Below are 16,630 nucleotides of genomic sequence, written 5' to 3'. Positions count from 1 at the left end.
CAAATCTGTGAGGAATACGGTAGGAAACTGACTCTTCTCTGCTTTCATAACTGTGCAAATCTGAGTGTTCTGACCTTTCCTCTGAGCCTAATGGCTTAGTTAGCTTATGAAACAGAAAAGCTCCTTAATGAATTTCATAAACAAAACAAACTTCTGTTAAGTTCATTTGTAAGAGTTGGGTTGTTTTGTATGCATGTAAAGCTGAAGGCTCTCTGGTCTTTAACAGCATTGCATCCCCTTATAGCCTTAGTTTTGGTGAGCCGTTTTAGAGATCAAACACTCCCCTTGTTCGTGAGAGGAACAAACATCATGTAACAATGGCACAAGACCTTATACTTCCACAGTGAGCAGCCCTGGGAGGAAGGTACATCTCCTGCTCTGGAGATGGAATACCTCCGGTTGTGGAACTACCACCAAGGAACAAAGGGCTGTGAGGACTGCGTGCTTTACAAACAGATCTAAACCACATGTGCCTGTGAGCACCTGAGTGCTTTCTGGAGAGGGTTAACCCCATGTCTTGTTTAGATTTCATCTCCAGCTACAAACACATCCTCTGCGTGGTTTTCTTTGGAAGCCAAGGATGGATAATAATTCTTTTTTCTAAGGAGAAAATCCCACTGAATATATGAAGAACTATACCCAACAGTTTTAGAAACAACTCTTAAATCATTGAATCACTTGAGTTGGAAGGGACCCTTAAAGGCCATCTAACCTAACTCCTCTGCAATGAACAGGGACACCTGCAGCTACATCAGGCTGCTCAGAGCTCCATCCAGTCTGACCCCAAAGGTGTCCAGGGATGGGACATCCATCACTTCTCTGTGCAACCTGCTCCAGTCCCTCACTACCCTTACTGTCAAAAACTTCCTATCACCAATCTAAATCTCCCTTCTTTCAGTCTGAAACCATTTCCCCTTGTCCTATCACAACAGACCCTGCTAAAGTGTCTGTCCCCTTCTTTCCTAAAGTCTATCATCAGATACTAAAAGGCTGCTCTCATGTCTCAATGGAGCCTTCTCTTCTCTAGACTGAACAGCCCCAACTCTCTCACTTGGACCCACTGCTCAAGCCTGTCTATGTCTCTTCTCTCCCTTTTTCTTTCTATAGTTACATTTTCTACAACATTTTTTAACAGAGGCTTCAAAAAATGCCCAATCTGTCACTGCAGTAGCATCCTATACAAAAGATATTAAATTATACAGCACTGCTCTATGAAAATGTAATTGCACTTAAATTGCTTTTTAACATCTCGTGTCTTACATTAGAGGAGAAGAAGAACCCCTTTCTGTAGGACTTCAGACACCCACATGCCCACGCAGCCCATACTCACCAGACTACCAAGCCAACAGAAACCATCATTACAGCTTCAAGACGAAGCAGAGCAAAAAACCCTTCTTATTTTTTTTAACCTTTGGTTTACCATCTGTGAAATCCTCTGTCTGCTGTTCATGTGGAGGGCACAGCTGACCACATTTGATCATCACTCAGAAATTAAGGTATGATATGGTCTATTGCAACACTGGAACAGCACTAAAAAACTCAGTGATTAACGATCTCATGAGTGCTCTGCAGCTGCTATCATCTAAGAAACTATTTTCAGAGGTTTGCCGATAGCCAAAACACTACCAAGACACACACAATAATGGGCAGGCGATTCGTAAGGTGTGGCCATGTGTTACAAAATCCAGATACAGCTTTGGAAGAAGTTAATTAGTATTATTTTTCTATTATTTTCTCATAGTTTTGCATTCAGAGTACAGATGGCATCGGGGCCTGTTCAGAAACATGAATCTATTGGCTAAAAAGATGTTGTTACTGAACTACGACTCCTACATTTTAGTTCCTATTCTGCCACAGATTTATAGTATGAGTGGGTCATTTATGAGCCAGCTGCATCCATCTACCTAGCTGTAAAACACATTGAGTGAATTATGGTGGGGCCTACTGTCCAAAATGTCCACATTCTCCCACAGAAGCAGAAGAAACAATCTCCTGCTCTTATTACCATACTGAATCCATCACTGCACACCTGGTTCTCCTTATGTTCGAAATATTACTGGCACTAATAGAACTTGCCATTTGAAAAGTGTTTCCACGCGAAGCACAGTGTGTCAATTCATTTTTACTGTTAAGAACAAAGCTCACATAGGCACTTACCAGGAAATTGTCAGTACATTGGCAGTCATGGCAAAGAAGAACGGTGATAAGCCAGCAGTGATAACCTGCGAAATTGAAAGGAGAATAAAAAACAACCTTGTGACCTTGTGACATCACAAATGAAAACTGAATTACTTGAGCTGAAATTAAATCTCCGCATACATAGTTACTTTTTTTTTCCCCTCTTGCTTTTTTAACCATTACATTCCATTGCAAAACTGGAACCAGAGCAGAAGGTCCTCTGTTGTATATCCCAGCTGGACCAGTGTGGAAACCTGGTATCTTTTATTTGCCAACGGTAATGTAGACTCGGGAAACCAGTCAGATCCCAGGCTTTAAGAGCCTCATATTTCTGATGAGAATGAGTGCCTGAAGAACGTAGAAAGGACAGGAAAAAGAGAAGAGAGAATGAGGTAGATAAAAACAGTGCAGCTTCAATGGGTTTATAAATCCTTTCTTACACCAAGGTGTCTGGGCAGAGAAGATGGGGGCGAATGACTTTACATTTTTGCAGCAATGATCCCAGAAAACAGCTAGTTCCTGACATACAATGGCTCACAACAGATCCCAGCCCCTGTTATGGAGCTACCACATCTGCAGGCTGCCCTCGGTTTTGGACATTTTGTTGCCAGATGGATAATGTAAGATGGAAAGAGTTCAGAGAACAGTGACAGAGTCATTAGATGCAGGGATTGATTTTCAGTCAACAGTTAGGATAAGCAATGCCTGTGGGAATGATTTACAAATAGTTGGGAAACATGAGCGCTGAGGAATGAAAGGAACTATTTAGAATAATACAAAGTTGCCCAAGTCAAAAGATGAAATTAAGAAACAAAACATTTAAATAATTATCAGCTAAGATTTCCTAATAGTTGTTTGTCTAGCTGACTCTCAGGAGAGACAGCAGGAACCTCATCCCTGAAGCTATTAGAGACCTGTTAAAACACTAATACACATCCAGCAGAGAAGTAAACGATTCTCTGTAGTAAACTCTGCACACCAGAGGTCGAGCTGACAGTCTATTAGTCAATACCCATCGTATCTGCTATGGCTGCATTTTAGAAAACAGGTTTCCGAATCTGTGGATCACAAGCAGCAGCAGAAGAGATGCTAGCACATCAATCCTCCAACCCCGCTGAAGGAGTTAGTTGGAGGGGGGCAATAATGTAAAGCTGGCAGCCCTCAGCTATGTGACAGTAAAATATACACACAAGTGAACATATGAATAACCAAGCACGGCCAGAAGAGACTGAGATGGGAGAAGGATGGGTCATAAAATGAGAGTTATTCCTCAAAACTCACCTGTCCATGCTCAGGTCATACCTTGACCTGTTCCACAATCATCTGCAGCCAGAGGGAGCTGACATACAGTCTGAGCAGTGGCAGTCAGAGCACTCAGATGATGCACCTTTATGCACTTTACCTCTTATGCTAGGCTGGATATCTGTCAGTTCCAAATAGCACTCCAACATACAGCTACACCTCACACCAGAGAGCTGGGTTCTTCCCTTGCACACCTTACAACAGCTGCAGTGCTTACTTCAGTGTGAATGACCATAGAAATATTGGCACCGAGCTTATCTTAGGCTAATGCTGATTTATGATGAAAAAATACGCAGCATGTAAACACGAATTTATGAAGGATGGCAGCTGTGACATTTACAGAGCGTTGTTTTCTTTAAGTTGCTCTCCTGAAAGAAACCGAAGTGCAGCAATTGAGAAGTGACACAAGTCGAAGCTGTGTCGCCCACTCCATTTTAGAGTCGTGTTTATTAGAATCTTGAGAAGAGGCCAAGAGCAGAGAAACAAGCATTTAAGAACCCTGTGAGCGCAGGCCTTATCAAAAACAATACACCATTCTACTGCCATCATCCCAAAACACTGCAAAAATGCTCCTGCGGGCTGTAGCCTTTTGGACCATGGTTGGAGAACACTGCTGTATTTTTGGAGAGTTATGTAAGAGTGCCTCAGTGCCAAAGAGAAACAAAACGTGGGCTGGAAGAGCACATGAAATAAGTGTGCACAAGGAAAAAAAAAAGAGAGAAAGAAAGAAAAACATCACTAAAATGTCCAGCTTGGATTGTTTGTGTAAAAAAGGGGCACGTTTAAAAACAAAGAAACAAGTGTTCAGGGAATCTAACAGTCAGATTTGCTCCAAGAGCAGCCTCTGAACTCCAGGCACATTGCTCCGAAGCCAATGTTCCTTTTACTACAGTTCAGCATTTCTTGAAGTGCTTTAAGTGCACACATATTTAGTCTTACAAAAGTACACCTACACTGACGTTCTAGATGTCCTTTGAACTAAAAATCACGCTAAGTGTAGTAATCTCTCTTTCTTCATCTTAAAGGTCACCGTTGTTCTCCCAGGCGTTCAGCTGCCTTTGGAGAAGGAGTGAGCAAAGGGCAGAACTAAAGGTAATGACTTTAAACCTATTTTAGTGCCGAACCACTGAAACTAGGAGGTGGAAAAGAAAATGTTCATTAGCTAAAACCGGTCTGTTTTAAACAACGATCCACTCCCGCCAAGATTTTGATATTGGTGATTATTCTCCCAATTGATACAGACTGGATGGCCAAAGCCCAGCCATTTTAGAAACAGGAATAGTTCCGTGAGCTGTGGCTACTTATGTGCTTGTAGGAACTGTGACTGTGCAGTGCTGCAAAAGCTCTTTTTAAAAACATTTATACTGTGAACGTTTTCACAACATTCTGAAACAGCTTTCAGTGATTAGGAAAAACATCCAAGTGTGGCATCATCTAACAAAACATTTCCATGTGAGCTGAAATTGTTCCTGAGAAATCTTTTCAAGTGCTCCCTTGCCCACCTCCCCCCCCCCCCCAAAAAAAGACTGTTGTTTTTCTTTTACTTCTTAAAATAAACCATTCAAATTTACCGTGTCACACTGTTGTACCATGGAAACAACACGCATTTGAAGGGAGCACACAGTTAACACTTATTCTACCTTAATCTCAACTATTTTTATAGTTCCAATCAATGATTTATTTAAAGTTATTTTATATGTTAACAAAAATGTTCACCTTACAATTTGTTGTTGCAATGAAGAGCAGTTTCAGTTCTTTACATTGAAGGAAATAACTGCACCTTTGTGAGGGATACTTATCTGGGACCAGGTCTGTGAATAAAAGGAGAATGCTCCAATCTCCTGCACTGCTCTAGGCCCCCACCCATTGGTCCACCCTAGCTTGCTCTACCTGAAACAGCTTCCACAGCAAGACAGATAGCCTGCATCATCTAGGATTGCAAATCCCACCAGGAAGGAGAAGAAAGAAGCTTAGAGCAATGACTGCCATGGGCACAGCATCCTTGGACGTGCTCAAGGCGAGGCTGGATGGGGTCCTGGGCAGCCTGGTCTAGAGCCAGATTCAGTGATTGACAACTCTAGGGCTGGATCTAGATGATCTCTGAGGTCCCTTTTAACACAAGCCATTCTACGATTCTATGAATTCTGTAGGACTGGAGTAAAGACTGGGTCTGAGTAGTTAGATAATGAAACCAACTAACAAACAAAAACCAGAAGGGATTTCTTTCCATAGACCTTCCAGTAGAGGGAGTGAAAAAGAATCAGAAGAGAAAACAGAGGGTGACCTTGTCCTCTGGCTGGATTATACCACAAAGAAATGTCTATTATAAACAGCAGCGTTTTACAACTTACTTCTTGTAATTACTTCTGATACTCACAAGTACTAGAAGTGGGGTTGGACTCAGCTAGAAAAGCTGGAAGAGCAGAGAAACACACTCATTCCCCAACTTATATCATGGCCTCCACAGTGCAAAACAAAGCTGTTGAGATCCCTGTTTCAGTCTCTGAATGGGAGTGACATACTTTGACAAGATTCGGTGATAAGGAAAGAACTGAAAAGTGCAAACAGTGAAACAGAAACTGATGAGGCTGAACCTAATGACCAGGGACATGCAAAAGTTCCAGTGTTTGTGCACTGCAGAGATGGCAGCCGTCAAAGATAACTCATCAAAAGTTGGCAAAGCTTGAACTGTGGTTAAAGAACCTGGAGTAAGGATTGTGAGGAATCCCTTCAGAGGAAAAACTTTTTCTTCTGTGCTGAAATGTTCACATCCTGCCTGTTAGAAAGGCTGAGCTTTGGGTACTGGCACACCACAGCCTGACCAGGCAGAGGAATGTGGGGCCCTGGAATTTCAATCCACAAGTGGGATGAGCAAAGGTTTCAAGCTTCTTGGTTAGGAAAGATTCCAAAATTCAGCTGCTCACCAAAATGGGTGAGAACTGGATAGGTAAAGGTTCCCTTCCTGACCAACCTATCAGTGATCCTCTCCATCTCTGACTTCACAGTTACCTTAGAGAAAGATTTTTAAGCTGCAGAAATTGGCTTTGGATTTTGAAAATCTAACATTTCTGAAGTGTTTGGGAACTCATTATTTAGATAACCAGCAACACCAGTGAGGACATTTTCAACATGCAGATTTTGATTTAATCTTCCTATCTGAGACTGAAAGACATGGGGGATTTAGTCCAGACATAACCACGATTTGTTAGTATTACAAATATATCTGCTCACACCGTATAAATAGTATATTTCCTTTGACTCATTGTTAAACTACGAAGTTAAATGTCACAGTTCTTGCTGCAAATGAACACAGAATACATTATAATAAAGTTTTCCTTAATTTGTGTACATGCAGCTGACCTCTGTAACCTCCCTTCCCCAAGCTGCCAAAACCTCTGTCCTTACAAAGACGCGTATTTCATCTAAAGACAGTGTTTTGAAATGGCTCATCAAGTTCATTTACTGTTCAAAATAAATCTTCCTATTTATCACCAGGTCATCTTCTCAAAACATCAGGAAAAAAAGCTTCTGATGTGCATAACCTTTGTTTTCACTCTACTGGTGGAATTAAGGCAATGTCAAGCTTTTTATAGACGGAATATTTGTTGCATCCCTTTTCTTCATGCTTTTACCAGCTGCTAAGATAACTGTCAAAATTCACCAGGGAAATGGATCACTGCTAGCACAGCTGGAAACAGCTACATCAAGACAATCCAGTACAGTGGGTTAAAATGACTAACAAGAAGGCATTGACTGGGACAGACAAATACGTGCGAGAATACAGAGGGATCTGACTATCCCCTAGCTAAACGCTAACTAGAGTGGTCCACTGTGTACTGAGAAGCCTTTTGAAATAAAACAGACCTTAGAGTAGATGTCCGTAGATCAAGTGCTGACAGTGAAGTTCCACACACTGCAGAAAGTCAGCACCGACAGTCAGAAATACCAATAAACTCACTGACTACTGGAGGCTGTTGCGGGCACTGGAAACCTACCTCAGCTGGGAAGAGTAGGCAGTAGAACAAAAACACCTGCTGTAGATGGTAACTGTGGTACTCAATGTTCCTTGCAAGAAAAGTAGGATGGGACTAGAACTGAAGTCAGACACATGTGGATTGTTAAACAGAAGGGAAAAAATATAAAGAAAACATGGAGAAAAAAAGAAGTATTGATTTTACTCCCATGGTTATAGGTCAAAATAAAGTGCCATGATCAGTTTCAGATACTGTGCACAGCAGATCCTCATAGGCACAGCACCTGAAAGAATTCTGCAAGCAAAACCAGACCAAAATCAAACTTGCACTGTTTAGTTTCAGATCTGACATGGAAATAAGAACTTCCCCAGAATGGTGGCAACGTGGCAATGGCAACAGAGCTTTTTCACGATCCACGAAGCATGGATTCAACCGAACAGCTGTTCTACCAGCTGCTGTAGATTTCTTCATTTCACATTTGCCTAAATGCCTGCAAAAATCAACAGCTTCCCTAAAGGACATTTTCCTCAAAAGAGGCTTGGCCACTTTCCTCTGTCCTTTATAATTGTAGTTTTATTAAAACAATAGCAGCAAAATCAATTGGTTCCACGTACAGTGACTCAAAAGGAGTCAGTGCCTAGACATGCCATGGCAGCTGAACACTTAAAGATAAAACTTACTTCTAGTTTAAGTTAATCAATCTGACTTTCACAGCAATTAACTTCTCACCACCTACACATTACATTCAATGCATAAGAGAGACTAAAACGAGGTGAAGAGTCATTGAATAAATGCCAAACTCGGCAAAATGCCCTCTAACATGTTTTCAGAACAGAAGTATAAATGTTCACATTTAGCAAAATCATCGGGTGTTTTTAAGTTTCATTTGTTTTTTATGTCTACCAAAACTAAAAAGAATATCTGACAGAGGAGTATCTCTACGTTTTAGCTTCTCAACTGCTATGAGAAAGCAGATTTCGAACTTCCATCTAGCAGGACTGTAAAAGTCAGAGAATCCTCTGCGTTTCTATGTCTGGACTTATGCATGTGCTTCCAGTACTTTGGGAATTAGGTGTCCAGTCTCTACTTTCTAGCACAATTATGACAATTTTCTCAGTGCTGTATTTAGTTTATACTTTCTGTTTCCAGGATTTGATGACCAACACAACCAAGACCCCGACTATACAGAAAGTAAAGATGGGTACGTGGATTACCGGATGCAATTAATAGATTTTGCATGAGAAAATTCTCCTGTTATGAAAGACAGGATATCATGTCATGTTTATAATGATCAGACATGAACAAGACTTCCTATTTTCAGGAAGGCCTACCAGTGTATAAACACACATCTACAACCATTCATATATACACACGTACTATATATAGCATGGAAATGTATAAACATACACCACTGATGGGATATGACTGAAGAATTACAAGTACTCGTAACTCATTTTGACAGATATCCTGAGACTTTATAAAAAACCTCTGCCTCTTGTAAAAGATGGTATTTGATTGAAGGTTATGGTAGCTACTTCCTTTTGGACACCAAGGAGCCACTCCACACAGACATCAGATTCCTTTCATAAAATAAAACAAAATGAAGAAGCATGTGCCCTCTATTATATATAGATATAATGGCCAGAACATACATTTCCCCTTTCTGGAACTGCTGAGATAGCTGATATGGACAATAACCACCAGTCTATAAAGTATACAAAGGTTATAGTACTGAATTCAATTTTTACTGCACTTCTATATTTAAATGTTTCTCTTAAATGTGACCACTGAAAATGTAATCCAGATACTGATATTTCTCTCAGCTTTAATCTGCTGTACAGAGGAGAAATTAAGTTCTCCATGTAGCATGCTTTGCTGATATGGAATCAGGATCAACCATGATTCAAACAAGTGGGAATATATGCACCAGACTAACAGCATCTGCTTACATAAATTGTGCAGAGAGGCACAATCCGTGTAGCAGCTGAAGCCTTGTCAAATAAGGGCAACAAAGGTCATTAAAAGAGGAATAAATGAAGGCTTCGTTAGGCCAAGTAACTGACTGTCTTTGCTGAGCAGTGCTACAAGACTGACTGTTAATGCATATCTAACTAAAAGAATAAATACACATGTATTTCTAGATTATATCAGACTTAAGTCTCGGTGCCTCCTGCTTCATGCACTGTAATGCTAAACTGCTCTCCTTTTGCCATTCAGTTTGTTGAGGAGTCTCTTTTCCCTTGCATTCTGGCTTGCTATTGCAATGGCCTTAAATTGTTCCTGCCATCTCATCTCTCGCTTTAAACCTTTGATCTCAGAAGCTGGCAGGGCAACATGATTCATCATCTTGCTTTTATTTTATGAATTATTAAATATTTGTGTAATGGAGGAAGCATTTATCAAATAACAGCAACAACAGCAGCAGTGTGTGTTCTACCTATCAAGATCACAAACACCACCTGGAGCAAACCAAGGGATGGTTTAATAAAGTTATCTGGTTAATGTCAGAGGCATCAGGAGAATTTGCAGCAAGTCTGCAGTCAACATTCACATCAGAGAAAAATGACCTGTATATTGACCATAACTTATGGGAAACACACCCACGCCATTTGAGTGCATCTGAACCTGTACAAAAACACGCTATTCTTTTTTCACTACAGCCAGTTGTCTCAGTGCTATATTCTGTGTAATGGCCTAAATGTTACCAGTCAGCAATACGGTACACTATAGTAAAGAAGTATTTATTTGTCTGATTTGAATTTTTATTTTTATTTATTTATTCATTTCTGAGGAATGACCAGCTGTTCTAATGCTCTGCTGCTTAAAATACTGCAATAAAATACACTTCATCTTATGTTAAGCTCAGCAGTAGCCTCTTGGCATTTCAAGTTGTTCTTCACCTCATCTAACCCTTATGAGATTATGAAATAGAGTTTACTGTAAAGAGACAGAGAAGGCTGATAACCCACGTAAGAAGATCCTATTTTTCATTGTCACACTTTAGAGGCAAATTGAATAGGCAAACTGACAGTTTGCTATATGTATCTGGCACAAAAGAAACTGGCTGCTTGCAAAGTACTGAGCTTAGCATCTGCCAGTGTCTGTCTTCCTCCCAAACACTAGGTTCCAGTAGGTGAGCTGGTAGCCAGATCAGGCAGGAATGATCACCCTAACAGCCTGCCTTACAGCATCAGGATCTCAGACTAAAGGTAAAAGATGAGGCAATTTCAAGCTTCTCACAGGTGAACCATGACATCCCCACAGCAATGGCTCAGTGATGAGTCAGCTGACGTCCAGGGAATGAATCCAGGGAGCAGATCATAAGATGAGAAAAATTAGCCTGAGTTTCCTGGAGGTAGAATACATTAGCATTGTGGTAGAAAACTGTATTTATAGGAAAAGATGGCTTTTAGTGGCTGTAATAATTCTTCACCATTCTGCCCACCATATAATTCTCACTAAAGTCCAACTGCATGGCTGATACTTTCCATCACTGTCTGTTCTCTCTGGAAGTGTCAAAGAACAGAGTTCAAGGGACTGTGATCTCTGAAAGAAGACTTCAACAGTGACGTAACCATGGTAAAACTGGGGCCAAAGGCCCCAGGCTACATCATGTTACAGGCTACATGTTACAGGCTACATCAACATGTTTCCATGCACCCAAGGAAATGAACATTTTTGCAAAGGCAAAAATGGCACCAAAAGGCACTGCTAGAAGCAGCAAGGACATCTAGTTTAAAGGGAATACTTTAGGTGTGAAAGCCAATATAATGCCCTTTCGCCATTATTATAATCTATAGAAATACTTAAATAAGTGTTTATACTCTTTGTCAATATTAAAACAATTTTCTGTCATGACTAACTCAGAACTCTATGGGGATAGCACTAGTACTGAAAATAGCATAGGAAACTTTGGGATACGTAATCATGCTTTTTTGTTTTTGTTTTGTTTTTAATCTGTTAGCAAAAAATAGCAAGTTTCCATCAACATCTCTCCCCCACGTACAGCTTTGGTATTTCTGTGCATGTATAAAGTCCATTTCCTATTGTATTTCCCATCTCACAATTCCTTAGGGAAAACCTAATTCATAAACAAGCAATTCCCAGACCAGATAACTGAGACCCTTTGCTGACCCCTTTCTGTACAACCCAACAGTAACAGAGCCACAGTCTCTGCCTTGCCACTTTCTGATGTGTTTCTGCTGCTTTAGTAATGATGTAATGGAAATAAATCAACATGCTATTATTATTATTATTATTATGCTAAAGATTGCAAAGAAGAATTGGTATTCTTTAAGGTTTTAATTTTCCATTCAAAACTAACAATCTTTCCAGGGCTTTCTAATCATTTACTGCTAGAAAAGGTCAAAATATGCCATCAAAAACTTTAAAAAGGCGATACTTAAGAAAAGATGGTTTTTAAGGCGTTAACACAGCCAGTCCATTTTGAGTAAAGGCCCTTTATGAACAGCGACACAGGGTTACACATTCAGCACTGTGGGCATCAGCAGTTCCTGAGTGTCTCATGGCAGTGACAGAAGTGACTGCAGCCTTTGGCCAAGCAATCCCTTGGTAAGAGTGAGGAAGCCTCTGTAAGATGACCCATTGCCTTATTCCCTCTTAGGACAACCATCCATAGCAATAAGCATGGAGAAAAATCTGGACTCTGCCCCTTCCTTCCCATGCTAGCTAGGGATAGGACAGAAACAGCCTGCAGTCATATCCCAGGATAGTTTGAAGCTTATGTAATTTCCCTGAGCACCACATATCTCAGGGACTGGATATAAAGCAAGGGACATCAGCCATTCAGTTTGCCTCCCCCAGAGCTCTATGGCTGTTTGCTAACTTCCAACAAAAGTCAAAATCTCAATCCTTAAGTGAGATTGAGAAATGAATGCACTTGAGATTTTGCACTTAAGATTTTGAGTTCTGAGTTGGATGAAGGAGGGGAAGAGAGACGGAAAGGCTCATTCCAGACAGCATCATCTCACTGCCATCAGAAGTTTGTGAAGAAAGCAGCCTGGAGTGTGACACCAAGCACCTACCAAAGGTCAGCGATCAGGCTCCAGATTTGTGACACAGCTTGGAGACACAGGAAGGTCTCTAAGAACCAAAAAAAAAGCAGTCAGCAATTCAGATCCTCAAAAGAACCAAGAACCAGAAAGGAGAAGAACATGTTTTTTTTTCTGTTTTGTGTTTTAGTTTGGTCATTTTTGGAAGCCTACATGGATGAAGTTTTGAAACCTTCCGCATTGGTATGTTAGACAGTAAATTGTTTCCCCATATAATTTTGGCATTTACATCGGTACATTACTGATAGAAACTATTTCCAAACCAGCCCTTATTCTTTTGTCATCTCTTTATCACACTTATGATTCATCCCCCAGGCTCAGCTCTCCATATATAACTAACTCTAGGAGACTAGATAGAAACAGAGGAGAATGGGAATCAATTACGCAGTGGAACCGACGAACCCACACCCTCTGCAGTTCAAAATTCCATACATCAGGCAAAATCTATTTTTAAATTGTCATTTTCCACTGTCAAGTCTATAGAGACAGTCTCTCAAGGGCAGGGGAGAAAAATACATACAAAATTAGCAACCCTGAAGTTATCTTCATGTTCAAGAGAACAGCAATCCCAAATGTACACAGTGCACTGGATATTAATGATGGACAGAAGAAAAACTAATTCAGAGCATCTCTTTGGGCTCGATCTATCAATTCGTGTCTGCTGAGATTATATGTCTATTATATTGAGCACAGATTGTACTGCAATACCAACCCCAGGCTGCAACACACAACCTTATGTACTTACCCGTGTGATCCCTTCGTGCCCAGAAGTTGTGCAGCTGCTATTTACAGTGGATACACAACTGTAGCCCTATATAACGCCTGCTAATAAACACCTCAAAACTTGCCATTACTTGGAGATGCAAAATCTCCAGTAAGTCTCAGCCATTCTTACAAGACAGCTTCCTTGAACTGGGCTCGTGCCCCAGGGAGCCTGTGCCACTTAGCTTAGTGGTCATGTAGCACAGAGGTGTTGTTATGGAGACCGATGTCTTCCCAACAATTACATGGCATAATTAGTACTGGATGCTACAACGTAACTATCAAGTTGTCTCCATGGAAACTACTCAAAACCCTATACTTACTGGTTTCTGCAACTGGTCTTTTTTTATAATCTATAAGATGCAGTTAAGAGCACACTGATTACCTCACCAGCTCGTCAAGTTCCACTGAGAAACACATCTTCTCTTCTAATGTATTTCACAGTCCCCATGGTGACTGACAGGAATCAAATACATGTGTCAAGAATAAAGTTACATATTTCAAACAGTGAGGGCTGACCACAAGTTAATAAGAATTTTTACCATCCTTAGTCATGTTTATGCAGGTGTATGCACATCCATGTGCATAAAAGCACACATGGCACAGAGACAGAAGAAGTTCACTTCTACTTAACTCCTCCTTGGCATACACGAAAGTATTAGAGTCATGGAAATGCCCTCTCTGGTTAGAGATGCACTTCAAACCCCACTGGTGCACAGAGGGCACCCACCAGCACAGACTGGTCGGTTCCAGCACACACATCTCTCTCTCACAGGGAGATCCTTTGACTTACATCTGCAGTCTTTCCAGGTCGAGGGAGAAGAGATCTTGAGACAGCCTTGCATGCAGCACATACTGTGTTTATGGAACTGCAGTGGGAGTTTATGACATTCTTGCATAAAGTTTTGCAAGGTCCATGCCAAGAAAGCAACATCATTTTAGCCAAGAATCTCACTGTCACTTTTGCCTGCATACAGTAGCACACAAAGAAGAGAGACTTCAGTCTGCAATACAACCAAACGGGCGAGTGCCAGGCAGCCAAACACATTCTTCTTCTGGTTGCAATACACACATCAAATCTTTAAACACAACTGTTTATCCTGAATCCTCTCCCATCAGGACAGAGATGCACAAGGGAGCCATTTGCTTCATCTGGTGCCAACAGCAAGACTCTTACAGTGGCACTTCTTTCTGGAAGTAAACACCCCTCAGCAGAAGTAAGGAGCTGGTGTTATGGACCAGAATATTTCATAGCACTTACATGCTAAGCAGCAGTGCAAGACAGCAACTAAGAAATGGACATTAGGAGCACATGTGCCTTAGGAAAAGGATTAAAACTGCAAAAATGTGGAAAAGAGATGAATTTGTGTTATTGCTCTGAGTTGGTTTGTCTCTTTCAATTAAGCAGATAAAATTCTGAAGTCAATTGCTATGGGTGAAGAGGAGCAGTGAGCATAACCAGGCTAGGAGCCCCAGAAGATTTGTAGCTGTAGCCTCTCTTAGGATAAGTGGGGAAAAAAAGTGAATTTCTGCTTCACTAAAAATATGTCAGTGCTTTCCAATCTTTAGGAGAGTTATCATCCTTTATCGTATGAAGATGGATATACTCTATCCTTTCTCTTCAAGACACCACTGGGACATAAGGAGCAGATACACAGACACAAAATCTAAAACCAAAGACTATAGGAGACATCCTGAAGAGCTGTTAGGTGCTCTGGGGGAGGACCAAAACTGCTGGGGTGTAAGTGCAGTTAGTTATGTGGGACCTGTGGATAAGATGTTCTTTCAGACGTTCATGCAGAAGTACTTTTGCAGTGCCTGGCAGCCAGCATAAAATACAGGGAGACCTGGAGCAAATACTTCTGAAGTTAACAAACAAGGAACCAAAGCAGCTGTCAGGGGATACTCTTATGTATCAAGGAGCTTCCAACATGATTTGGATATACTAGACATTACACAATTGTGCACTGGGTGGGCATAAAGAAAAGACAAGCATACTCTAGCATGAATTTTCTTCCAGACAATGTACAAGAAAATGAGTGAAAAATTCAGTGCTCTCTGATCTCAGTTATTGAACTTCCTTTCTTCAAAGAAAGGAGAAAGAAAGAGAGAATCCTAAACTCACCTTCTACTGCCCTTTCCTTTTATTCTTCCACTTGCAAAACTTGTCTTAATAGGTTCCTACTGGAAACATGCTGAATTCACTGCTGAATGTTTTACTGTGATAACACTAAATAAGAAATAGGAGTATAAATTCATAAGTAACAAGTATCTTGCTGAAAGTTAAGAGATACCACTGCTCCCTTCTATTCATGATGTGATTTATTTCTGCTGCTTAATTTTTAGAGGCACTAACAGGTTTCATCATCAGATATAGATTGGCAGCCTTAATCTAAACAAACTCCCTGACAGCACTGTTAGGGCTCATTAGCGCTCTCACCAGATGCTTCTGTCTGTATATATGAGCATCTCCAGTTTTTCTTTCCAATACACAACCCATGATGCTAGCACAGCTTTCAAATTAAAATGAGAAATCTCATGCAGCTTCAAATCCCTGCTCTCCTGGGGATTAAATCCATGCAAGGCTATGACAAAGCATTCCCTATTTCTCGGGCTTCTTAAAAGACTTTTCTGTTTGTTTTTCAAATCACTTTAGCGATTTTTTTGGCATTCCTCACCAATCTATACAGATATGACTAATGCACACACTGTTTGCTTTCACAGCACAAGTGCAGTGTGTTTGTCACCAAAGATATCACACAGGGTTATACACACAGATGAAACCCGCGCTTCAGCTGTTAATGCACAGAGCAATGCTTTGACATGAAAGCTGTCAAAAATCATTACAGGGAAGAATTTAAAAGCCTCATGCAATGATTAAGTTGCCACCGCCAAAGTAACCATTGTAAAAGCGAGTTATGACCCATCTCTAGTTTTAAAGTGAATGAAATATTAAAGAGCAAGGAGTCCAAATATGTGGGCTTCACAAAGAATGCATCCTTGGATCTTTAAAGAAGCCCAACTAAACCTCACAGCTAGTTTATTGGTCTATCAGTACTTAACAAGAAATGAAGTGGTGGCAGCAATCTCAGCCCCAGCTTGTCAGTCACATAGGTACAAAGCATCCAAATGGGAAACAGATTCTGCAATTCTCTGCACCTCCCTAGAGGCCTGTGCTGCTCGCTGTCTGAGGGCTACAGCTTTCTCTCTTCTTGGCTCATTTGCAGGATAAACATATTCTGGACTCAAGTGCTTCTCCTTTCCAACTGCTGCTAAAAACTGCAGTCAGACTGAGAGATTAAGAGGCTGATCTAGGGCACTATTCAATACAAGAAAAATGCT

At 40.8% G+C, this 16,630-nt stretch overlaps 1 protein-coding gene across 18 annotated transcripts in view; it reads right to left on the bottom strand.

Moving 5' to 3' along the window:
• Positions 1-16,630, bottom strand: part of SLC35D4 (solute carrier family 35 member D4) — a 50,058-nt gene that overhangs the window by 1,201 nt on the left and 32,227 nt on the right. For 11 of the 18 annotated variants that reach the window (XR_014943400.1, XR_014943403.1, XR_014943404.1 and 8 more), the window contains one exon: positions 2,158-2,222. Coding sequence is in view for 8 of the 18 variants with exons in the window: in XM_015855434.3 (XP_015710920.2) it covers positions 2,158-2,222 (65 nt within the window). In the remaining 10 variants the exon portion in view is untranslated. Of the gene's footprint in view, positions 1-2,157; positions 2,223-12,499; positions 12,558-15,413; positions 15,519-16,630 lie in introns of all 18 variants that reach the window. The other 7 variants (XR_014943402.1, XR_014943397.1, XR_014943398.1 and 4 more) reach the window with 2 other exon arrangements.

Source organism: Coturnix japonica, chromosome 2, assembly GCF_054131305.1.
Source record: "Coturnix japonica strain WE chromosome 2, WE-NBRP24, whole genome shotgun sequence".
In the NCBI taxonomy this organism is placed as follows: Eukaryota; Metazoa; Chordata; class Aves; order Galliformes; family Phasianidae; genus Coturnix; species Coturnix japonica.
Note: the sequence above shows the minus strand (reverse complement) of the source record. Positions and strands in the feature narration are given on the sequence as shown.